At 54.3% G+C, this 23624-nt stretch overlaps 4 protein-coding genes and 3 pseudogenes across 4 annotated transcripts, besides 8 other annotated features; all 7 read left to right on the top strand.

Annotated features, from left to right (window-relative positions):
• Positions 1-17122: part of a sequence feature (areas not merged during assembly with more than two copies in the genome that could not be assigned to a particular haplotype) that runs on past the window's edge.
• Positions 2855-6553, top strand: Tc00.1047053510629.101 (annotated as a pseudogene).
• Tc00.1047053510629.80 lies at positions 7255-9408 on the top strand (annotated as a pseudogene).
• Tc00.1047053510629.70 (mucin-associated surface protein (MASP), putative) lies at positions 11117-12550 on the top strand (the record flags this gene model as incomplete). The annotated part of the gene is made up of 1 exon (XM_816226.1): positions 11117-12550. One exon carries the CDS (start codon positions 11117-11119, stop codon positions 12548-12550), a length of 1434 nt encoding a protein of 477 aa, XP_821319.1.
• Tc00.1047053510629.60 (uncharacterized protein) lies at positions 14533-15063 on the top strand (the record flags this gene model as incomplete). The annotated part of the gene is made up of 1 exon (XM_816225.1): positions 14533-15063. One exon carries the CDS (start codon positions 14533-14535, stop codon positions 15061-15063), a length of 531 nt encoding a protein of 176 aa, XP_821318.1.
• Positions 15846-16424, top strand: Tc00.1047053510629.44 (annotated as a pseudogene).
• On the top strand, positions 16932-17909 carry Tc00.1047053510629.30 (mucin-associated surface protein (MASP), putative; the record flags this gene model as incomplete). The annotated part of the gene is made up of 1 exon (XM_816224.1): positions 16932-17909. The coding sequence occupies one exon, from the start codon at positions 16932-16934 to the stop codon at positions 17907-17909; it is 978 nt and encodes a 325-aa protein (XP_821317.1).
• Positions 17123-17208: a sequence feature (areas merged during assembly that could not be assigned to a particular haplotype. This can correspond to areas where the two haplotypes were merged or to regions with more than two copies in the genome that were merged during assembly.).
• Positions 17209-17451: a sequence feature (haploid, non-Esmeraldo-like haplotype).
• Positions 17287-17353: a microsatellite.
• Positions 17401-17490: a microsatellite.
• Positions 17452-23624: a sequence feature (areas not merged during assembly with more than two copies in the genome that could not be assigned to a particular haplotype).
• Positions 18140-18204: a sequence feature (A-rich).
• Positions 19023-19043: a sequence feature (AT_rich).
• Positions 21674-22867, top strand: Tc00.1047053510629.10 (mucin-associated surface protein (MASP), putative; the record flags this gene model as incomplete). The annotated part of the gene is made up of 1 exon (XM_816223.1): positions 21674-22867. One exon carries the CDS (start codon positions 21674-21676, stop codon positions 22865-22867), a length of 1194 nt encoding a protein of 397 aa, XP_821316.1.

Genomic DNA, 23624 nt, shown 5'->3' with positions numbered 1-23624 from the left:
CCACCGTTAACCGCACCGACGGTATTGTTGATTGTTGTTTCTATCGATGTGTTTCTATTTTGAGCGGGTGCTTTCAGAGTTTTTCCCGTTCCGCGATGACTGCGTGGAAGGGGATTGTACTGTCGCCCTTGTTGTTCCTGCTGTTGTGTTGTATCGGACTGTAATTTTGTGGAGTTGCGTGCGAGGAACTCGGCGCTCACTTTGTGCAATGGAGGAGGGATCCAGCGAACCGCCTAGTGGAAGTAGTGAATTGCAGCTCTGCCTTACCGTGGGTTTGCGTGCAGGAGACATTACAGTCCTCAGAAGCAAAGCGGCGACAGAGTAGTAGCAGGACTCCAGGTTTCCAGGAACGCCGTCGAGCGGGATTATGTATTGAGGCGCGACGCATTGCCGTGATTCCGGGCCGCCCTGGTGTGTGCGAGTGCAGCGGGGGATCGATGTCTCTTTAGCGGTGGAATTGACGGACCAGGCCATCCCAGTCACCTTCCACAATAATCCTTGAGCGCACCGCCGCCATGGCTGTACCCCTCAGGTGTGCGCGTGGAACGTGGGAGCCTTGGATGCTGCGGCATTGGGATTCGTTGCCCGCTACGGCCCGCGTGTTTTGTGTGTGCAGGAGGTGTGACGGCCACTTCCGGCAATTTGCACATCCCTTCACGGCGCTGCCTTTGATTTATTTGGCACACCGCATTCCACAGGCAAGGGATATTGTCGCGGATTGGCCACGCTGGTACGGGGATGCCTACACGAGGAATTCTTCTTTTTTTTTGAAAATTTCCCTCCGGCTTTGCAAAGCCATGCACCACAGCAGACACAGAGGGGTGTGGTATTAGCATGGAGAGTACGATATTCACCGAGACTCTTTCCACGGCAGCGTGCGTGTCTGCACCTTCTCGTCGAACCGTGGAAGCACGCGAGCACACGTCGACGGTTCTGGATCACCTGGTGACTCACATTGTTGGCGTACCCTTTTTTCTTGCCAGCAGCACTGAGGGGCGCGCACACGGATGCGGTTTGTTCTTGGCCACTGCGGCGTGCCCAGGAAATAAGCTTGTGATGCATAAGCCAAGGAGGCGTCCGACCTCGCACAGCTCACAGACGCATGGAGCACCGGCATCGTCGCATTGGCCGGACGTATTATTGGTGTCCGACAGCTCAGGCCAGGAGCTCACCGCTCCACTGCAGCAGGCGACTGGGAACCCCACGCGCACGGGATCCACTGTCACTCGCAGGGAGGAGACTGCACCAGCCTGCCCCCGCACCGGTGTTTCTCACGAATACGGATGGCTGCTACGACCACTGCAACCCGCCATCCCACGCACATGCCGTTGGCGCGGCGCGGATGCAGCACAGCAGACACGCAAAGAACCTCGCACGGAAAAGCCATCTCCTCCTGCTGGACCCCACACCGCCACGATCCGATGCCCGACAGACTGCACGGTGTGCGGCAAGCACTGCAGCTGCCGCACTAGTGTCGTGACGCACATGGCTAATGCCCATGGCATTACGCGCTCCCAGGCGCTGCGGGAATTTGGCTTTCGCGGTGTGTCGGAGCCGCCAGAAATCCCACCGGAACCACCGCCCAGCACTTGAGCGAGGACGAGAGCGAGGGACGGCACGCCGATCGCACCTCCGCCGCAGACTGCACGGCCCATGCCGAAGCCACTCCCATGCAGTTTTGCACGGTGTCGTGGGAAAGGCAAGCCGGAACCGTATCTCATCTTTGGCACTTCCACAAGCAAGAGTTCCCCCGACAAATAGGAGGCGTTGCCAGGAATATGACGGTCTGACGGCATCCACCGCGCTCGAATGCACGTACTGTGAATTCGGAGCTCAAGCGAAAGCGGGACCACTATCCCGCATACGGGCACACGAACACTCCAGAACAGCGCTACCGTCGGCACCGAAGAAAGTGGCACTTCATAGGTGCCCTTAATGCGGCAGGCAGGCGGGCAATGCCGGGGGATTGACCACCCGCACCCGGCACAAACACCCGACAGAAAGAAAGTCGTGACACTAAAAATGGAGAATGAATAACCACGCGCTGCAAGGCTCGAACATTCGCATGAAGAGCATCAAACCAACGCAGAACCCCGCCTCCGCGCAGGAGGAGAATGCCACCGAGAAACAGTGCAGCGTGTGTGTCTAAAATGGCACGCACAAATGCATTGATTAGCGTCACGCTGTTGCCGATTTCCCGGCGTCAGAGGACTCAGGCCGCCGAGAAGGCGCACGTCGCTCGGCGACGACATCCCGCTGCGACCACCACCAGTTTGGTTTTGCCGTTTAGCGTGCGGGTTTCCGTGCCACAGCAATGCCTGACTGACCCGCTACCGCACGGCACGCCACGGGCATCTGCCGGACATTGTGAATACCGGTCGACTGGAACTGTGCGGAGAGGCAGGTCTGCAGTTACTCCGCTGTCCGGCTCCCACTTTGGGTGCCGGGGCTCTCTTTCACATCTTTAATCATTGGGCCGACGTGCTCTGCGATGGTGGCTGGCGTGTGGGTCTTTGTATTTACTTGAGAAGGCACGAGGAATAGTAATAATATATATAAACAGCACTGAATAGATATTAGTATCGACAACTATATACCTATCTGTATATACATGTACAGTCAATAGAATAGCAATCAATAAACCAAGAAACCAAGCAATCTGTCGAATTTTAGGGGAAGGAAGGGAGATATGCACATCTATACACATCATCAGCAAATAAATTATCGCTTTTGTAGTCATACCCATATCGTTATGCCTATTCATTGATCGTTGCTTATTTTCATATCTATATTGCTTCATACATTTTTTCCATCGTTTTTTCTTAATTGTGGCATTTTGCCTCCGTTATTTTATTTATTCTTCTCCCGTGAGTTCATGCTTACGTTTTTAGAGCGCATAGGCATTCCGTCCCGCGGTCAAGGTTTCATATGCACTGAAGCACCCCATCGGACAAAAAGTCGCAAGGGGCTTGCGAAGCCCATCTCAGTTGAATGATTGTTGCTATCTTGTTTGATCTCCTGAGGAGCCGCGAGGTGTGATTGCGTTGCCCTGCCACCCAACACAATGACAACTTTTAGCGAGCACTTTGCAGGCCCATTGTGCAGTTATTATTGAGGTGCACTCCACATCCGCATTTTGGGAGTGAATGCACGGTGTACCCGTAGAGGATGCTGAGGGCGGCGTCAGCGAGGCATGGGATAACATGTACTCTGGAACAAGTGTGTGGCGTTGGCCCGAGGAGGCATTGTGTCAGCGACATCATTGATTGATGGCCATTGATTTTGGGGCTTCGGTATTCGGAGCCTTAAGGACTGGAACGCTGCTGGCTGACCAGGTGCCACTCGCCATCCGATCCCTCCTGGATGTGGCTTAAGAGACGGTGCGGGCGTGTGCGGCGGGGGAAAAGGAAGTAGGACATTGTGTGAACACGCACGTGGACGCGTCAGAGCGTCACGATATCCCTCAACAAGTGTGGAGCCTCCAGCATGGTGCGTTGATCGTCCTGATTAAACTGCCTGGGGTGGAGGTGAGTGCGCTGACTTCCGTTTCACCTAATTTTCCTTCAGCTGACAGGCTGCGCAGCTGACGTGGAGGGACACCATGCGCACCTGTTTCCGGCGTGTGCGATGCCGTTTTCCACAAATGAGGGCGATTTCCCTGATGATGTGCTCCGTCGTCCTCACTTGATTCCTTGACGACACGACGCAACGCGGGGTTGGTGCTGAGCGACGAAAGTCTTCCGTCTCGGTTGGAACCAAAACGGAGAGCCCATGAGGAGACATGCTGCTCGCGACCGGTTGATGCTTGGCCTGTGAGGAGCCTGTTTGCCACCGTGTAGCATCTAATTTGCTTGATTGCAGCGCCCTCCACAAATTGCACAGTTCTTGTGCTCCTGAGTAGTGCCGATAAGGGCGGATCGCATGGTAGTGTTTCATTGCTGGAAGGCTCTGTAAGGAGGAAAATATTGTTCTTTCTTCTTCATGGGGGAGACGAATCCGTTCTTTGATTGAAGTACGAATGCCTTGTTGCAGCTCTTGTTGGCCGTTGGTGGCTTTGGTGTTTATTCCAATCAATGGCTCTCACTGGCGATTCCACGGCCGAATATCGACTGGTGTCGTCGTTTTTGGTCCCACGTTGCTTGGCCCAACAATAAAATATTTGTGCAGCTGGACAACAAGTTCTCTGTGGGCGTGGATCATGTTTTGCAGAATATGCCCACAACGGCTGCTGACCGTGCTGGTGGTTGTTGCGTCCTGTATGACTCTGACGATGTTCTTGCGGATTTCACTATGTTGCGTGCAAATGATGCTCCATCTGTGCCTCGTCGTGTGGCAGAGGCCTGAACCAGCGGGGGGTAGAGTGTTGTGATGAATTCGAGCACCGACAACCCTCGTGTTGCTCATCGTTGTGCTCGTTTTCACTGCGGTCCTCGACGCGGGGAACATTTTATTATTGTGTGCGGTATAAAGATCACTTATCCGCTGGCATATTGCAGTGTGGCGGTATTTGGTCAAAGGACCCTGTGGAATAGTTTGTGAGGACGAGGGATGAAGGCAGGACTGTCATGCCCGCACAGACGGAGACGAGAATGGGATTTTTGATGTGCCATGTAACACTGCGCTCGATTGCGCCATTGGATGCATGCAGAGCAGGTGGCTCTCCGGTGTCTGTTGGCTTCACGGCCAACCCGCTGGCCCCTTCTGAAGGGCATTCAAGAGCATTCGTTCTCTGAGGGAGTTTCTGCTGTGTGGTCCGCACACTGCAGTGCCCGCTCCATTGGGCTTTTTCTTCGGTGAGAGGATGGTCTGTTGCACTTCTTGGACTTCTGTGGTGAGGGAGGGTCGTGGGGCGACATGTCCACCGTTTCGGTGTTGGCGCACCGCGTACTTGTGGCCGCGTTACGCAGGAGGCACAATCATCTGTAGCAGGATGAAAGCGACGTGTTCTTGACCCTTGCCAGCAATGGACGGTCTTCCTGTTATGTTGTTCGGGTGTTTCTGGAGGACAATGAGTTTGCAAATGGTTACGAGGGATGTGTGGCTGCAGGGATTGAGTGCCGCTTTGGTTTTTTCTGACGGGCTGTGTCGAGGAATTACAGGCGCTTGCAGATGTTGTTGCCGGTGTGAGGGCAGTTGTTTCAGCCACCCGAAGCGTGGCTGTTGGGAAGACGAGTTTTACTCTTGCAGCTGAGGCAGGCATCGACGAGACGAATGTGCGGGCCCACCACCCTACTTTCTGTACTGTTTTGCCGCGACGACTGGATCTGATTGCCAGCCACGTTGGGCCATCGCCATGTGGCCGCAACGTTGCCTCGAAGGGGTCGAGAGGCCGCAGGGCACGGCGTTTGTATTCATCCGTGGAGGTGTCACGGAGGGGAAATGCGGGTCCTTCGGCGTCTGACATTTCGCTGCCTTTTGACGCCATATTCGGTGAGTCCGTGGGTACTGTATGACGCTTCTGCCTTTTACTGGATGTTTGGAGCTGCTGAGATGCGGAGGGCATTTGCTGCACCTTCCCTTGGTATCTTTGTCGCACGCCGTGTTTGAGATGGTTTTCTATTGCTGCACTGCATGGGGTGCTGCAAGGCACTGCTTTATGCCATGCGGTGGAAATATTTAGCGTCATTGAGGTGCCCCCAGAGGGTGGGAGTGGCGATCCTCCGGCGCGGGTGATCGTTGACGGGTTCACACGCCCCTTTGGACTTGCTGTCCCTTTGTTGTGCGTTCATTGACTGACCGCGGATATTGCAGAATATATTCAGGCCGCTGCAGTGCTCCATGCATTCAAGGTGTTGTCCTCCGCGCCGTCAACCTCGGCAGCTGACCGACCGGTGTCTTTGAAGGTTTCGGGAGGAGGATCAGTTCAATTTGTTCTGCTGCTGGAGTCAATTCCTCCATTTCTGTCAGCTAGACACGCCCACACCGTCACTTTGCTTTTTTCCTTTCAATGGGAGGAAAGGCTGGTGACTAACCTCGAGAGACAGTGGCTCTTTTTGTTGCATCGCTGAGGCATCGTTCAGCGGCAGTCGATGCATCAGCCCTTCCTGAGGGTCGGCGACAGACACTCTGTGGCCGAGACTATTTGGATGGGAGTTCACGGGGCGGAATCCGCGCTTTATTCCCGTGCTTATGCCGACGGAATGTAAGTATTTGTCTCTTCTTGTGATGCCTCGGATGTGCCGTGAAACTACATTGAGGAGAGCACGAGGCGTTAGTGTCCGTGTTATTTTTTTGGGCGCCACTGCTCTTTTTGGGTGTGTGATCCGACTGTGTGGTGGGTCGGTTGAGGGGGAGGACGTGGATGGGCCGCGCCTACCCGACTGCTGTGCCTTATTTTGCTGAACGCCCTGACCGAATTGCTGGTCCCCTTTTGCTTGCTTTACCGGGCCTGGCGACCTCTTGAGGAGCGGTGCGACGGCGTGGACTGTCGGGCTGCTGAGGAGGCCGTGGCTGCGCGGGATGTCCTGCGGTACTTTTTGCGTTTCGGGACTACTGTAGAGAAGAGGACATTTCATGCCTCCTTCACGTCCAGGAGAGTCAATGGAGGGATCACGGTTGTGGGATCTCACTTCACGAGAGCCTACGCCCGTTGGTCGCGTCGACGGTGCGCTCTGTGTGTCTTCGATCCCTGCCGGAGCATCCCGCTGTTTTTGTTCCGGTGAACGGGAACATCCACCGACACGCCGAGCGGGTTGCGGGGATGTTGCGGCGGGGAACGCTTTAATAGAGGCCCTGCAGTGAGGGAGCGCTGCTTGCAAGGATCCCGCAGCACTTGGGATTTTTCTTGCACTTACTTTCTGCTGGCTGTCTGTTGGTTGGTGCCGTTTGCCGGAGGGTGTATTGGCCCGTGCGCAAACGTCAGTGTCTCTGCTTCTGCCTGCGGCCCCACAGTACTTGAGCCGTTGTTGACGGGGAGAGTAATTACTGTAGCGGTTACGACGACGCTGGTGTGTTACACTGTGGATGGCGGCGCCACCCTTTCTTCTGCCACGCTCTGTTTTGGTGCTTTTTAAATTTTAATTTGATTTCCTGCTCGCAAACACACTCAAACTGGGAAGGAAAACAAACGCGAATCGATACTGTGAAGTTCGAAGGCACTGAAAGGATCAACACACACACCGCACACACACACATATTTATATGCTCTCACGTGTTGCGGCTGTCATGGCACCCCGCACACACAACCGTCGCCGCGTGACCGGATCCAGCTGAATGAGGAGGGAAGGAGGAGAGAGTGAGCCGCAGAGGCCCAACATGTCCCGGCGTGTGTTTGCTTCCGCGGTGTTGCTCCTCCTTTTTTCTTTTTGTGACGTTGCGCTGCGGTAATTGTGGAGCCACGCCTGCAAAGGAGAATGATGGCAAGAATGATTTAAGAAGTGTTCAGGAGCCGGAGAGGGTCGATCTATTTTTTCCACAGACGAAGGTGTTGCAGCCGAGGGATGAGGTTGTTCCGGGTACGACGAGGGATTCGTTTGCTTCACCCTTTCTCGTCAGTGCTGGTGGAGTGGTGGCTGCTTTTGCCGAGGGTCACATTTGGATGCCGAATGTCAAGGTGGTCAATTAACTAAGCCCTTTTCTTCCGATTTTGTTGCGGGGTACATTGACCCTGCGTAGAATTGTTCCACTCTTGTTGGTGAGTCCAATAAAAGATACATGGAGGGCACACACTGTGCTCGGTGCAGCGGAGGGAAAGGAGGGTCTGGGTGTTGTGCACCACTCCACAACAATCCCGAAGGGCCACGGAGTGTTTCTTCTTGCGGGAGGCTCGGATGTGTCCTACGAAGGTGAGTGCTGGAGAGAGGGCGGCTTGGAGCTGCAACTTGTTGTGGGCGATGTCACGAATCCCACGGGTGGCAAGCAGAGTGGACGGATCGAATGGGGCGGCCCCAAACACTCTCGAAGCTGATCTCTTCTGCTTCTCACGAAGGTGAACGGACGGAGTTCATTGCTTCTGGTGGCGCAGGTGTTGTGATGGACAATGGCACCCTCCTGTTTCCACTGATGGCGAGGAATGAGGCAGAATACGTTTGCTCCATGACCATTTACTCGACGGACAACGGCAGCAGCTGGGCGCTCACTGAGGGCATGTCCCCTGCGGAATGCCTTAACCCCGCGTCAGCGAGTGGGAGGGATCACTTCACATGATTGTTGACTGCGAGAATGGCCAGAGGGTGTACGAGTCGCGTGACATGGGGACAACGTGGACGGAGGCCATCGGGAACCTTTTAGGCGTGTGGGTCAACGCAGGATCGGGAGCCTCTCAGAAAGAAAGCCTGCGTGTGGATGCCCTCATCACCGCGACCATTGAGGGAAGGAAGGTCATGCTGTGCACTCAGAGAGGGCACGCCTCGGTGGAGAATAGGGCCAATCCGCTTTACGTTTGGGTCATGGACAACAACGGCTCGTTTTATGTTGGGCCGGTTGGCATGGACAGTGCTGTGAATTGGGAGCTCGCCAGCACCCTGCTGCACTCGGACGGGGATTTGCATCTTTTACGACGGAGGGGCAACGGTGAGGGCCGTGCCGTTTCACTTTCCCGCCTGACGGAGGAAGTGAGTGCAATCAAGTCTGTCCTCAGTGCTGGGGTGCAAAAGGACGCCTTCTTCTCCAGCGTGTCAATACCCACGGCGGGTCTGGTGGCAGTTTTGTCCGATGCGGCCAGTGATGGCACGTGGAACGACGAGTACCGTTGCCTGCATGCGACGGTGACGAATGCAGTGAAGGACAACGATGGGTTCCGATTCACGGGACTTGAGTCCAGGGCAATATGGTCCGTGAACACTCGGGATGATGAAGTGCGTCATGTATTCTTGAGCCACCACTTCACACTTGTGGCATCGGTGACCATCGAAGAGGCCCCGAGTGGGAACACTCCTCCACTGACTGCGGTGCTGGCGGACACTGCGTCCAATCGTACCATGGGACTGTCGTGCAGCCAAAATAAGAAGCGGGAGACGGCGTTCGAAGGGACGACAACAACACGGAGGAGCACTTGGGAGCCGAAGAAAATCGAGTGGCACTTATGCTGCAAGGCAACAAGGCCTCTGTGCACATTGACGGTCTGTTGCTGGCGGAATAGGAAGAGGTGCCGTTAACAGGTCAGAAGCCACCTGAGGTCCTGAGGTTTTGCTTTGGCGCGTGCTGTGGGCACTAATCCCATGTGACGGTGACTGACGTCTTTCTGTACAGCTGCCCACTGAATTCCACTGCGATGCGTGCACCCAAGGACAGGGCCCCCGTTCCGACGAGGGAAGCGGCTCCGACACCACCCGAGAAGATTCGAGTGTTTGACAGCGTCAGGGAGCACATTGCTGGGAATATTACCGAAGAGAAATGAATGAGCACCACGCCCTGGACACGAATTTCCATTACAAATAGTCACCTCGCAGGGTGTGGAGCGGCGTGAGTCCCGACGACCGCCTCGCCTCTCCCAACGACGTGGAATTGACACTGCGTGATTTAGGCGCTAACAACACCGTGCGTGTGTGCGTGTCGTGTGTGTTGCTGCTTCTACTGGGGTTGTATTTGGGTGGTGGCAGCTTTCTGAGCCACGGAGTGCGGATCTGCGACGCCTCACGGAGAATACGTGCCGCACTGTCCACCCTTTTTCACTTATCCTTTATTTCTTTAATGTTTTTACTTTTAAATGTCTTTTTAATGCAGTTCAGCTGGAGCAGTAAGTACTGTTGTTTCTTTGCGTGATGTTCGGCTGCTGCACACTGTAATGAGCGACGTGTTTCCCGCTCTTGTTTGCTTTTGTTTTTGCCCACACGCGGTGCCGGCCCTGCGGCTGCGCGTTCCACGGACTGCACGAAACGAGGTTAGGAAGAGCAAGCCGGATGCCGCATGAAATGTGAGGGATGTTGTGTGGGCTGGTGGAACAGTGCAATCTCTTTTATTTATTTTAATTTCCCTTTTTCTTTTCCTGGTGCGGGCAATGTGTATATACACACGGTCGCTTCGTGCTGCGTGGCACATGAAATAAAAGTCCTGCCGCATCAATTTTTCCTTTTATTTTTGGGAGTTATCCCGGACCCCCGCCCTTTTTCTTTTTTTTAAATCCCCGCGGCTTGTTTCTGTAGTTACCGTATCTGCTGTCACTGTGTGTCTCCGTGTCCCGTTGAGTGTTCCTCTGCTGACTGTGCAGTTGACATGCCCTCGTTCCTCTTTTTTCTCTTCTTTCCTGCTGGAGGCATCGATGTTCCGCGACGGCGATTGTTTGTGTTCCCCTTTGCGATGGCACGAGGGCGACTGGGCGGCGGCCTGCTGAGTGCACATGGAGGGAGCGGACTGTGTGCGCCGTGCCTCACTGTGAGTGTGGGACGCCAATCCGCCGGGGAAGGGAGAAGTGAAGGACTGCGGTGGTTACTTGTATGTGCCCGTCCCTCTCTTTGCCGCCGTGTTTGCTGTGCGCATGGCTCTATCCTGCGGTGCGACGCCGATGGCACTGCTTTTTGCTGCCCTCGTATTTGCGTTGTGTTTCTCCTCGCCATGACACCGCCCTTGTGTGCGGGACAGTGAAGGGAGTGGAGATTTGTGAGGGAGTGAGGATGGCCGTTGTTTCCGTACATTTGGATCTTCAGACACGTGGCACTACTCGGCCGCCTCTCGCAGTTCCCAGGCTGTGGATTGAGAGGGTGTGAGGGTCTGCTTCATGTACAAGGAGGACAACAAGATGCAGTGCATGACGGCCAACCTGATCCGCGTGTGGTTGCGGCGCATGGAGCACGTGCGCCAGTACGCGTTGGGCGTTGCGCTCATGATTGGGGAGGAGGGGCGGCACGACGTTGCGGCGCAGCGGGAACGCATGACGGACTGCCTGTGCTGGGAGGGGCGCGTGTTGGAGTGAGTGTGTCGTGCCTGTGAGGGACTGAGGAGAGAGGGAACAACAGTAGTGGTGACTGTGGGAGTGTGAGGAACGGTGCACGGGCGAGGAGCGCCCTCTTTTGTTTTTTGATTGTTGTTGAACCGCGCCCGCCTAATTGTTGTTGTGGTGATGTGTGACTCTCATTGCTGGATGGGACGGTGCGTGGTTGTGTGACTTGTCTCTCCTTTTGCTTTTTGCGTTGACGGGGGTTTAGTTTGTGCTGAAGGCTGCACGCAAGTGACAGGAGTGATGGCGATGACGATGGCCGGCCGTGTGCTGCTGGTGTGTGCCCTCTGCGTGCTGTGGTGCGTTGCCGGCGGTGTTTATGCGAGGGACGTTGACACCAACGCACTGGGTGGCTGCATGGCGTCGGGAGTGTTGGGTGAGAATGGATCCCACATGCCTGACGGATGTAATGAAACTGCGATTACGGTGCCTTTTCGGTCAGCACTGCCCATTACTGCCGTCGAAGCCTCGACTGGCGAAAGTGTTTCCGATTCAACCGATATTTATCCAGATTCACTTTCGGTACCACCATCACCACCGCCAGTAACCGGGTTACCGGAAGCACTCAAAGCACCTAAAGCGCCACAAGACCCACCGGAATCCGATGTTGGTCAAACTGGTGTTGGTAATCGTTTGTCTCTGGTCCCTAATGACGACAGTTCTGGTGGTGGCGGTTTTGAAGAAAATGGAAATTCTAACAAAAGTGGAGTTTCTGCCTCGGAGTTTTCTACTGTTGTTGGTGCTTCTCGATCTTCCATTCCCCCTGAAGTTGGTGGTTCAGAGAATAAAAGCGGTGCACCCCCTAATTTAAAATTGGAATCTCCAGAAACGAATGAGCCGCGGGAAAGAATCCTTGTAGAGACCAACAAAGATACACAAAAGGTTTCAAAACTCGAAGAAAATCCAGAGTCCTCTCGTAAAAAAGAAAAAGCGAACATTCGGGGTACGAGTGAGGAAGCAGGTAAAAACGAGGCAGGACGGAGTGGCGTGGAGGCACACGGCCCTTCCAGCGTGTTGTCTGCCGACGGCCAACTGCAGCATCAAGGTACAACAGTAACAATGACACAACCACCACCACCGTCACCAGAACAGCAAACATCGGCAGTATCGCCATCACCAGGAGTAGATACACCCGCAGCGCGATCACGAGAGGCGGGAGATCCAGAAGAAGGAAGAGGAATACCGCCGGCACGAAAAGCTTCACACAATTCAACAGATGAAAAGCACAAAGCGCCACCTTTACGAAGCGAAAAAGAGTCCGCAGCACCGAAACCGCCTTCAGCGGATGGCGTGCTTGAGCAAAACAGTGAAGACACAACAACAAAAGAGGCGATAAAGATGGATGCACATACCGATGGCCCAGCGGCAACATCAGAGCAATCCACCTCCGCAAGTGAAAGTGGTGTCGTCAAGAGAAATGAGAGTGAGGATGGTGACAATGCTCAACGGCCTGAACCCAAAGGACAACACAATGACCCTGATGCCGTAAATACCAAGGCTGCTCCCACGGCCAGTGAGGCTGCATCATATACAGCGAAAACGGTCCCCGCACAAAAAAATGATACTGTGACGTATGGCGACATTGACGGCGGCACCGCGGTCTCCCACACCACCTCTCCTCTTTTTTCTCTTGTTGTTGTTGCGTGTGCGGTTGCTGCTGCGGTGGTGACCGCGTGAGAGTGAGGGAGAGAGAGCCGTGCACCGCCCGCACACACACTCGTCCTTCTCTCTCTCTGTGTGTGTGTGTCCCCTTGCATGGACTCTCGCCCTCAACTCACGAGGCACACAATAATGTGCCCATTGTATATATGCATGCACACCCATGCAGGCCCGTTGGTGCTCTCTTTTGCACGACACGCACCGCTGCCGTCCTGCCTGGCTGCATGGGCGGAGCACCGTAACTGTTTCTGTTTTGTTTCCATTGCATTGAGTGGGCGACCTCTCTCTCTCTCTCCCTGTGTGTGTGTTTTGCTTTACGGGAGTAATGAGAGTGTGTGTGCGCTAGTCGTCCCACGCTTCGGCCTCTTGTTTTTGTTTTTTTCATTGTTTTATTTGTGTTGTGTTTGAGTGCATCCATTCCGCTTTTTTGATCGGCGGCTTGCTTTGACTGTGGACGCCTGAATTTTTCTTATTGTTTCCATACTGTTTTCATCCTGTTAAGGAAGTGTTAGCTACTCGTATCCTTCTAAAGCCGCCACGCTCTTTCTTCTACATACGTCATGCGTCAGTTGGTCCATGGCACCCCACAGTTGACTGCAGCGCTGCTGGTGCTGCTTGCGATGATGCCTGCGGTGTGATTGCTAGCGGATGCCTCGTTGTCACTCTGACGTATACTTGCGTCATTGGTTGTGTGGGGCGTCCGACGGCGCGTGGGCGTCTCTGGTGATAGTGAGGCACGTGCCTCCCAAAGCGTCGGATGCGTCGCAGGTGTACAGCGCCGTTCGTAATATCCGGTGGGTGTCTGTCCCCGTGAAGGCGTCCACAACGGTCCCGGATGACAGCGGGAGGCACTGCGGCTTCACTTGGTGTTGCACAGCGACTTTATTTGACGGGGTGTTTGATTTGCGTCTCTTGGGGCTTTAGTTGGAGAAGGTGGGAGGTTGAGGTCATTAGGACTGAATTCATTTGAGTGGCTGCGTTCCGTTGACTTTCGGCCAGTCGTGGCACTCTTTTGGGGTTTGGCGGCTCGTCTCTTTTGTTTACTTCCCACTGCAGCACGTGGACAACACTGATGTGAAGAACATTTGTTTGACCGCGTGTGGGCTGCTGCCGTGCGTGGTGCGTGGACTATGTGATTGCGTGGGGAGGTGCATGGAGTGACGAATACTTCTGTTTGGCGTGTCGCGGTGTGTCGGAATGACGTTCGGATGACATGTGAGGGGTGTCGCTTGTAATTTGTGTTTTCTCTGGTGGAGCCGACATGTGTGCGGGGATTGTGGCATTGCTGGCCGACAGCTCCACGTCACTTTTCGGCATTCCTGGATGTGCTGAGGAATGACGGCTGACGAACAGCGTGTTGGTGCTGCTGGTGGGAATAAGTGCATCGGGAATTGGCCGTTTTCTCTTTTCCGTGCTGGAGCCGATGAGCTGGCACGAGGGCACCGGCTGCAGGCTGCCTGCCAGCACGTGTGAGCAGCGGATCCATGCACACACCGACGCTCATCGCGAGAGCGTGCGCGATCACGGTGGCATTTGTGGCGTGCATTTGTGGACGTCAGCCCATCGAAGAATGTGTGAAGCAAACGGCTGACTGCACACGAGGGAAATAAGTGCGTGCACTGTGCCGTGTTTCAGCGTCGATGGCAGAGCGGCAGGAGGCCCGTGCTGGCAACTGAGATCTTTGCGTCGCGAGGGATGTCTGTGTTGATTTTGTGTCATCAAGGGTGAAGTGATTTTGCTGCTGCCCGTGTGTGTGGCCACTCCGGCGGAGGGCGGACACAAAAGGGAGGGATGCAAGCGCTGCGTGTGTGTGCAGGTGCCATGCAACAACGTCTCAACAAAAATGCTGCGACTCGGTGACCCTCACATCGTTGTGGTCCTCACGAACAGCCGAGGCACCACCCACACCGATGCACTTAGTGGACGGAGTGAGGCATTTTTTGAGGCGCTGCAGGGAACAGGTTGTGTTGGCGCAGCCACGACGTGCATAGAGCGTCACGATGGCACAGTCAGCTGTGGCTGGTGGATTATTTTCTTCTCGAAGGCAACGGAGAGAGAGAGAGAGAGAGCTGCTCCTGCTGCTGGCGTCGTTGCTGCCTCTTGTGGCCTCCCATGCCGATTATTGTCTGCCCGCTGATCATGGGTGGCATGCCTCCACTAGTGACGTCGTCTGCAGGCATTTCACAGCACCAGTGAAACACACATCACGTCGCATGCGTTGGCTGTGGATGTGGTGTCGTGAATGCAGCCGGCATTATTTTGCCCGACTCCCTTTCACTGCATTGCGACAAATGGATGCGTCCCCGCCCGAGTCATTCACTACAGCTCCGTGTGTTGTACTGCCAGCACAATACTCTCCTGTTGTGTGTCGCCTGGCTGACAGTCAAGCACCACTGCGTTGGGACATGCAAGGATGTGGACTGCCGCTCACGGTGTTGGGCACCGCTTTTTGGATGCGGCGGCCACACGAGCGGATGTATTGTGGCAAAATCAAATGCGTGAGGTACGCGGAATCACAGCGGCTGCAGTAATATCAGCGGTGTGGCACCACGGAATGTGTGAGGGGGTGATGCATGATGAATCACGGTGGGCGGCATGCGAGGGAGGTGCACCGCGACGGAGCGTCATCCGCCCTCAGCCTGCAGGGGAATGTGCACCCAGAGGAATATATGGTCGAGGCACCACCAAACACACATGCCCTTCTGTGCACCAATAAATAGGAGCGAAGGTGCGTTCTGGTGTGTGGGAGTCTACTCACATATTTTCATTTCCACCGCAATAAACGGTGAGGAATCAGGTGCCACTGCAACGAAAGGAGAAACAAACATCTATTGCAACACTTTACCAGCGAAAGGCAGGAACAACACAAACCGAATTATTGGCTGCACTTCCCGTGGACCAACAATCCACGTGGTGTGCGAGGATCATTCCCTTTTTACTGTTACTTTGCTTTTGTGTTGCTGTGTGCGCTGCACCTTCTTGTGTGTGTGCGCACCCTCCGTGAGGGGTGCAGACACGACGGACCGCTCTCGCCGTATGTGCATGTGGTGGAGCCTTGTGTGCCGCTCCTGTTTGCTTCTCCCTCTTCCATCTGTGTGTTGGTGTTGCGGCAGGGCTGTGTGTGTGTGCCTGCTGCCGTGGATTGGAGTGTGTGTCGTGCGTGGTGTGCGGCGTACGGTGCATGCCTGGCTGCTGCCCTCTCCTCATGTGGTGTGCCCTCTGTGTGTGTCTGCCGCACCTCTCGTCTCCCTGCTGCTCTCCATGTCCCTCACTGTGCAGATCAGCTCCACACCACTGAACGACCACACTCACGATGATGACGTGCCGTCTGCTGTGCGCCCTGTTGGTGCTCGTCCTGTGCTGCCGCCCGTCCGTGTGTGTGACAGAGGGTAGCGATAAACCAGCTCAATCCGTTCAGAATTCCGATCCACAACCGGGAATAAGTGGGACGGACGGTAGGCAGAAGGATAAAAACGAGGGCCCAGGTCCAGGGGTCGTTACACCAACGGATCAAGACAATAACAAAGTAGGAGAAAAAACGGTTCCGAAAGCCAATGAGAATGCCAACAGTCAAGATGCACCAGTTGCGTCTGTTCAGTCAGCGAAAACAAGTGCTGCGGATAACTCCGCAACGATTTCAAAAGCTGTGATTGCACAGTGCAAAAAACGACGACTACGACAAACGCACCAACTGCAAGTACGACTACTACAACAACCACCGCGCCAGAGGCACCAAATAATACGGCGATGAATACAGAGGCGCCAACCACGACGACCACCACCGCACCGTCACGTCTTCGCGAAATTGACGGCAGCCTCAGCAGCTCTGCGTGGGTGTGTGCCCCGCTGGTGCTCGCCGCATCCGCGCTGACGTACACCACTGTGGGCTGAAGAGGTGTATGCGGGCTGTGTGTGCCAGCACTCAGCCACGGGGAAATGTGTGTGTCCACTGTGGTCCGATGCATAATGTAAGAGCAATTATGATGATTGTGTTTTTGCTTCCGCTGCCCTGCTGTGTGCTCCGTGCTGTGCGCCACATCCGTCACGTTGAACGCATCCCAAACATACGCATACGCACGACACGCACACAACTGTTTGCGTGGACACACTGTTGAGGATAGAGGCGTGCGCGCTGGAGCCATACTGTGCGGCTCTTTTTTGTGTGTTTTTACTGTTTTACTTTATTGCTGCCTGTTTACTTTTGTTTTTCCTTGGTTTCTGTGCTTTTCTTTACTTGCAGCGCATTGTGTCTTTTTTCACTTTCATTGTTTCAATATTTCTCATGAAATGCGTGCTGCTTCTGCTGCTGTTTTTTACTGTGCCGTGTCTTTTGTTGCTTTCACTCTGCGTTGACGGGGGGTTAGTTTGTGCTGAAGGCTACACGCAAGTGACAGGAGTGATGGCGATGACGATGACCGGCCGTGTGCTGCTGGTGTGTGCCCTCTGCGTGCTGTGGTGCGTTGCCGGCGGTGTTTATGCGAGGGACGTTGACACCAACGCACTGGGTGGCTGCATGGCGTCGGGAGTGTTGGGTGAGAATGGATTCCACATGCCTGACGGATGTAATGAAACTGCGATTACGGTGCCTTTGCGGTCAGTACTGCCCATTACTGTTGTCGAAGCCTCGGCTGGAAAAGGTGGTTCTGCTGGTGCTACTGGTGCTTCTGGTGGACCTGGTCCTGGTGATGCTGGAGGTTCTGGTGGTACACAGAAGAATTCGAATTCAAGTGAGACTTCCGACGCTGGTGTTCCTCGTGGTGGAGATTCTGATGGTGGTTCTGCTGCTGGTGAAAAAGGCGGTTCTGGTGGTGGTGGCAGTGGAACTTCTACTGATGGTCATGGCACCGGCAGCGTTTCTTCTGGTCTTTCTGCTGTTCCCGCTCCTGCTCCTGCTGCTCCTCCTTCCGCTCCTGGTCATTCTGGTGGTCCTTCCGCCCCTACTGATGCTCCTGGTGTTGACCCTTCAGCTGGCAGCAGTGGTGGTACAGCGGTGCCCCCAGGCAGTAATCCATCTAACACAACAGGGGTCTCTTCAACAGGAGATCAGTCGTCTGCTGCAGAGGCTAACGACACCTCGCCAGCCGAAGGACCGACAGGAACGACATCCGGCACTGGACATACACGACAAGAAGAAGAAGAGGAAGAGGAAAATGAGCGGCAGCAAAGTGATGAAGCACAAGTCCAACAACAACAACAGCATGAACACCCCGCGGAAAGTGGCGAAGAATCCGCGAAAAATAAAAGCGCCCTTCGTACAAATGCCACCGCAAATACAGGCGACAGTGACGGCAGCACCGCGGTCTCCCACGCCACCTCCCCTCTTTTGCCTCTTGTTGTTGTTGCGTGTGCGGCTGCTGCTGCGGTGGTGGCCGCGTGAGAGTGAGTGTGAGAGAGCCATGCACCGCCCGCACACACACTCGTCCTTCTCTCTCTGTGTGTGTGTCCCCTTGCATGGACTCTCGCCCTCACCTCACCCCACGAGGCACACACAATAATGTGCCCATTGTATATATGCATGCACACCCATGCAGGCCCGTTGGTGCTCTCTTTTGCACGACACGCACCGCTGCCGTCCTGCCTGGCTGCATGGGCGGTGCATCGTAAATGTTTTTTTTGTTTTTTTTTTTCTAAATTTAATTTTTTTTATTTGCTTTTTTTAATTTGCTTCTTCTATGAGCGTTTATATATTTTACTAAACCATTCCTTTTTTTTTGCTTTTGGGGGCAGTCACTATGGACGCTTTTCTTTTCTACTCTTCCCTCTTTTAATTGTTTGTTGCTGCACTCTTCCTGCGAGGGGTGCCGTGTGTTCCCGCCCAACTGCTCCACTCGCACACCCACCGACACGCTCATGACGACGGCCCTGTGCGCCTCGCCTGCTGCACGCATGAGGAGGGGCCGCGACGAACGGCGCGCTGAGGGAGCCGTGACGTGTGGGCGTGCGACGAGGGCCTGTGGGGCGGCGCACACATTTCTTCCCTCTTGTTTTGTTTTCTTTGCGGCCAGGGCGGGCAGACACCCGCAGCGCCACACACACACACACAGCCACACCCTGCCGCCGTGTTTTTCTTTAAAGTAATTTGTTTTTGCTTTGCGTGTGCATTTCTCGCGCCGGCAGTCCCTTCGGTGTCGGCCTCGTGAGCATTTCTCTCCCCTCCGATGATTTTTTCTTTTGCTGCGCTCACTCTCCCGATGGAGTGACGCGACTCCCGTCATGTCTGCGTGCTTCTCTCAGTCCCCACACACAAGAGTGACTGTGCTCTGCGGGCCGCACTCACGCGCCGATGAGAGGGCTGAGGGGAGCAGCAGCACGCAGATGACCGCATGAAATATAAACGATGTGCGGACACGCAGAGGGTCAGACGGTTGAAAGACATTTAAATATCTTTTAATTTTCTTTTGCGGGCAAAATAAATGCGGACAGTTTGTTGTGGCCACACGGCAGCCAGGCGATTTTTAAAATTTTGTGTGGAACAGTAATGGACGACTTCTTTTTTATTTATAATTATTTTGTGTGATGGGGTTTATATAAGACGAAGGGGAAGCTGTTTTTTTTTTTTTTTGGTTTTTAAATAAATCTTGTGTGAATTGCCATTGCTTGGGCTGCAGTGCAGTCATGAGTTTGAGCGGTCTTCTTCTTGTTGTTTCCGCCATGCACCTCCGCTGTACATTTTTGTGCGTCTCTCCACATGCTCTGGTCGCTGTTTTTTTTTGTTTTGTTTTGTGTTTCTGCAGGCACACACAACCACACAACCACAAGATGCACATTGCAGTGGATATGAATGCTCCTTTTGCAGTGCATGCTGGCAGTTGCGTGTGGCGGCTGTTGTCTTCCTCCGTGGCCATGAGGAGAAGGGAGGAGTGCGCAGCCCGAGTCTCCTTTCCTGCGGGTGTGATGCATCGCGTGCGACTGCGTTGAGTTGGGCTCCGTGTCCCATTGAGGGCGGGATGGCTGGAAATTTTTCTGCCGCGTAGCTAATGGATGGATGAGAGTTCACTCGCTCCGTGTGCGTTGTGTGGTGGCCGCGGCGTTTTTGCTGTTTCCCTGGGGCTGTAGCGATGAGCTGGGGGAGATGGTGGTGGATGTGTTCTCCTGCATGGTGGGTGGCTGCTGGCGTTGTGTGCCTTCCTTGCGTGGATGCCGTCTCGTGGTGTGTGAACTGTGCGGCTGGGCCTGCTGCCCTCTCCGCATGTTGTCTGCTCTCTCTCGCTGTATCCGCTGTGCTCCGTCCCTCTCCCTCTCGTTGCATTCCTTTTCTTCTGCCTCACCGATCAGCTGACTGACTCCAGCGACTCCACTACGCGTGACGATGACTGCGATGGTGACGATGGTGACGGTGCGACGCCGTGTTGGTCCTTGCGCTCTTGTGCTGCTGCTGCTCGTCCGTGTGTGTGGCGGCTGCTGGGAGTGCTGGAGATGTATCTGGTGATGCGGATGCGGTGGTTGTGCCGGTGGATGTGTCGTGTGCTCCGAGTGACGGCAGCCTGAGCTATCGCGTGCTTGTGTGTGTGGGCGTGGAAGTAGTGTTCTGCTGCCGGTGCTGAGGCTCAGTGTGAGAATTATAGTTTCAGTGGCTTTGGTGTGCGCATGCATGGCAGGAATGGTGAGCTGGGTGCTGTGTGCCATGTGGCCCATGCGGTGCACACATGTAGCAACTGTGCTGCCAGCTGTGCAGCGGAAGAGGAAGGGGCCACCGTTGCCTTCACGATGAATGTGACGACGCACAAATACGCCGGCCCTTATGAATTGTGGTGGCGTCAATTTTCTCCCGATGGAACCATCCATCCGCCTGCACGGAGCGGCGATGCTGACCGGACGGGCATCTGTCAGTTGCCGCCACCCCGTGAAGGGAAGGATGACACAAAATCTGGTGGGACAACTGCGCCGCAAGTGAATGCTGAGCCATCACGTCAACACGAGGATCGGCGACGGTCTGCGGCGGCTGACGGACCCAACACCGTCGATCGGAGTCCCGCATCCAACACGGCGACCAACACGTCCGAGACGAGGCCTGAGTTTGCCAGCAATCCGAACGAAGTGATGGTCCCGAATGCATCCAAGAAGAGGCCTTCCTTTGCCAACGGTCCGAGAATATTGGTGTCGTCGAATGCATCCGGGATCATGTCTGCCACTTATGGCGGCAGGGAACACGTTGCTGCGGATAACACGGACGAGGTGAGTGAGCGCAGCGCCACTGGACACAAATATCTCGTTTTAGAAAATGGCGTTGCAGGCAGTGGATTTGTTGCTGAGGGTGATGCGGGCGGATTGATTCAACGCAATGCCTCTGGACACGAGAGCAAACCCCAATTACGAGAATTCACCGCGCAGTATTCCGGGAGCGGTGTGGGTCTACACGACTGCTTTGCCCTGCTCAACGACGCTCAATTGACACTGCGAGAGCTAACTGTTGGCAGCACTGTGCGTGTGTGCGTGTATTGGGTGTTGCTGCTTCTTCTTGGATTGTGTGGAGTTGTGGCGGTATTGTGAGCCGAAGAGTGTGGCATTGCGACTCCTCACGAAGAACACGTGCCGCGTTCTCTGCGTGTTTTCTTTTGCTATTTACATTTTACTGTTGGCTTTGTTGCCTTCCTGTAATGATAAGCATCCTTGCTGTTCCTTTATTTAATGGTCGGTTGCTGCACACTGTCATGGGTGACGTGTTTCTCCTCTTGTTTTGTTTCTGTTGCCCACACGCGGTGCCGGCCTCATTGCTGTGCGTCCCACGGACTGCACGAATGGAGGATTGGAGGGACAGGCCGGATGCCGTAATGAAGTGTGAAGAGTGTTGTGTGGCCTGGTGGAACAGTAATATTTTTTTTCTCATGCAGGCAGTATTTATACAAAAACACAGACCTGCTGAGCTGCATGGCGTGTGAAATTTTAATTTTGCTGAGGTATGTTTTTTTTTTTTTTTTTGGCGGAGGGACTCCTGTTGGGCACTCAACTACTTTTTTTATTGTTTTGGTATTGCTTTTTTGCTTCTGTTTTGCAGGTCGACGTGCGCGCTTGTGCTGCTGTCATTTGTGGCTGTGCGGTGGCTGTGCGTGGCTGTTGTGTGACTTGTCTCCCCTTTTGCTTTCACTCTGCGTTGACGGGGGGTTAGTTTGTGCTGAAGGCTGCACGCAAGTGACAGGAGTGATGGCGATGATGATGGCTGGCCGTGTGCTGCTGGTGTGTGCCCTCTGCGTGCTGTGGTGCGGTGCCGGCGGTGTTTATGCGAGGGACACTCTCAACAATTCACCGGGTGTCTGCATGGTGCCAGGAGGGTTTGGAAAGAAAACATCGTATTTGGCGAGTGGATGTAATAAGAATTCGCCGACGCTCTCTTTGCGTCCAGCGTTGCCCATTGCTGTCATACAAGCCGAGGATACTGAAGAAGATGCTGGTTCCGACATTACTCCAGGAGGTGGTGGTGGCGGAAGCGGTTTAAATTCTGCTAGACAAGATGGTTCTGGCAGCAGTCAAACTGATTCTGTGCCTGGTGCTGGTCTCCTTCCTCCTGCTGGTGTTTCCGGTGTTGGAGGTAATCCTTCGGGGTCTGTCACTCCTGGTGGTGATTCGTCACCTGACCGTAGTGTTGGCACGGGGACCAGTGCCAGTCTTTCATCTACCTTGCAAGGTGAATCCGGAAAAAAAGTTTTGCAAAGAGATGAGGCGAAGGATCAGAATCACCAGTTGCCCAACGGAAAGGCACCGGATACGCCCGTCGTTGAAACGCAGTCACGGGGCTCTGATACAACAAGGGGGCAAGATGTTGGCGGCGCTTCTACATTGAGTGGAAAAGAACAGCGGTCTTCGGAAGAACCAGAGAAAAAAGACGGGGATTCAGACATTCCTCAAACAGTTAATACACCAGAAGACCAAAATAAAGAATTACAAGAAAAAGGAAAAGCCTTACTGGAATTATCAAACGGATCACTGCCGGAACCAAAAACTGATCATCCAAAAACGAATCCAGAAAAAGAGAAGAATGGCGGCCAGAACACGAGTGCATCCACGGATTCACCTGCAAAACAAGAGGGAAATAGCGAGGATCCTGTATCCAATTCGGACACTGCGGAGAGTGTATCGACAGGCAGTCAAGAACAATCAGCAACGACATCTTCAAATGAAGGCTCTTCACCAATTCAGAAGGAAACATCCACTGAAAAGAATACTGTGGAGAATTCTCAACCTTCCGATACTGCACAGACAGAAAAACGCCAAAGTGTAAATAAGGAAAAGGTCGGCGACAGTGACAGCAGCACCGCGGTCTCCCACGCCACCTCCTCCCTTTTGCTTCTTCTTCTTGTTGTTGCGTGTGCGGCTGCTGCTGCGGTGGTGGCCGCGTGAGAGTGAGGGAGAGAGAGCCGTGCACCGCCCGCACACACACTCTTCCTTCTCTCTCTGTGTGTGTCTCCCCTTGCATGGACTCTCGCCCTCACCTCACCCCACGAAGCACACGCATAATGTGCCCATTGTATATATGCATGCACGCCCATGCAGGCCCGTTGGTGCTCTCTTTTGCACGACACGCACCGCTGCCGTCCTGCCTGGCTGCATGGGCGGAGCACCGTAACTGTTTCTGTTTTGTTTTTATTTGGTAAGTGTTTTAGTTTTTTCTTATTGTTTTTTGTTGTTGTAAAAAAACTTTTTTTTTGCTTTTATCAAACTTCTAATACCCATCCCACTTTTTTGCTTTTGGGGCAATCACTATGGACGTTTTTTTCTTTTCTACTCTTTTAATTGTTTGTTGCTGCATTCTTCCTGTGAGGGGTGCCGTGTGTTTCCCGCCCAACTGCTCCACTCGCACACCCACCGACACGCTCATGGCGACGGCCCTGTGCGCCTCGCCTGCTGCACGCATGAGGAGGGGCCGCGACGAACGGCGCGCTGAGGAAGCCGTGACGTGTGGGCGTGCGACGAGGGCCTGTGGGGCGGCGCACACATTTATTCCCTCTTGTTTTGTTTTCTTTTGCGGCCAGGGCTGGCAGACACTCGCAGCGCCACACACACAGCCACACCCTGCCGCCGTGTTTTTCTTTTCTTTTCTCTGGTTGGGCGTGTGCTGCCACCGTTCGTGATTGGGGAATTTTGGGTCTTACCGCAT

The sequence above is a fragment of the Trypanosoma cruzi genome, genomic scaffold (genome assembly GCF_000209065.1).
Source record: "Trypanosoma cruzi strain CL Brener 1047053516801 genomic scaffold, whole genome shotgun sequence".
NCBI classification, from domain to species: domain Eukaryota; phylum Euglenozoa; class Kinetoplastea; order Trypanosomatida; family Trypanosomatidae; genus Trypanosoma; species Trypanosoma cruzi.
Note: the sequence above shows the minus strand (reverse complement) of the source record. Positions and strands in the feature narration are given on the sequence as shown.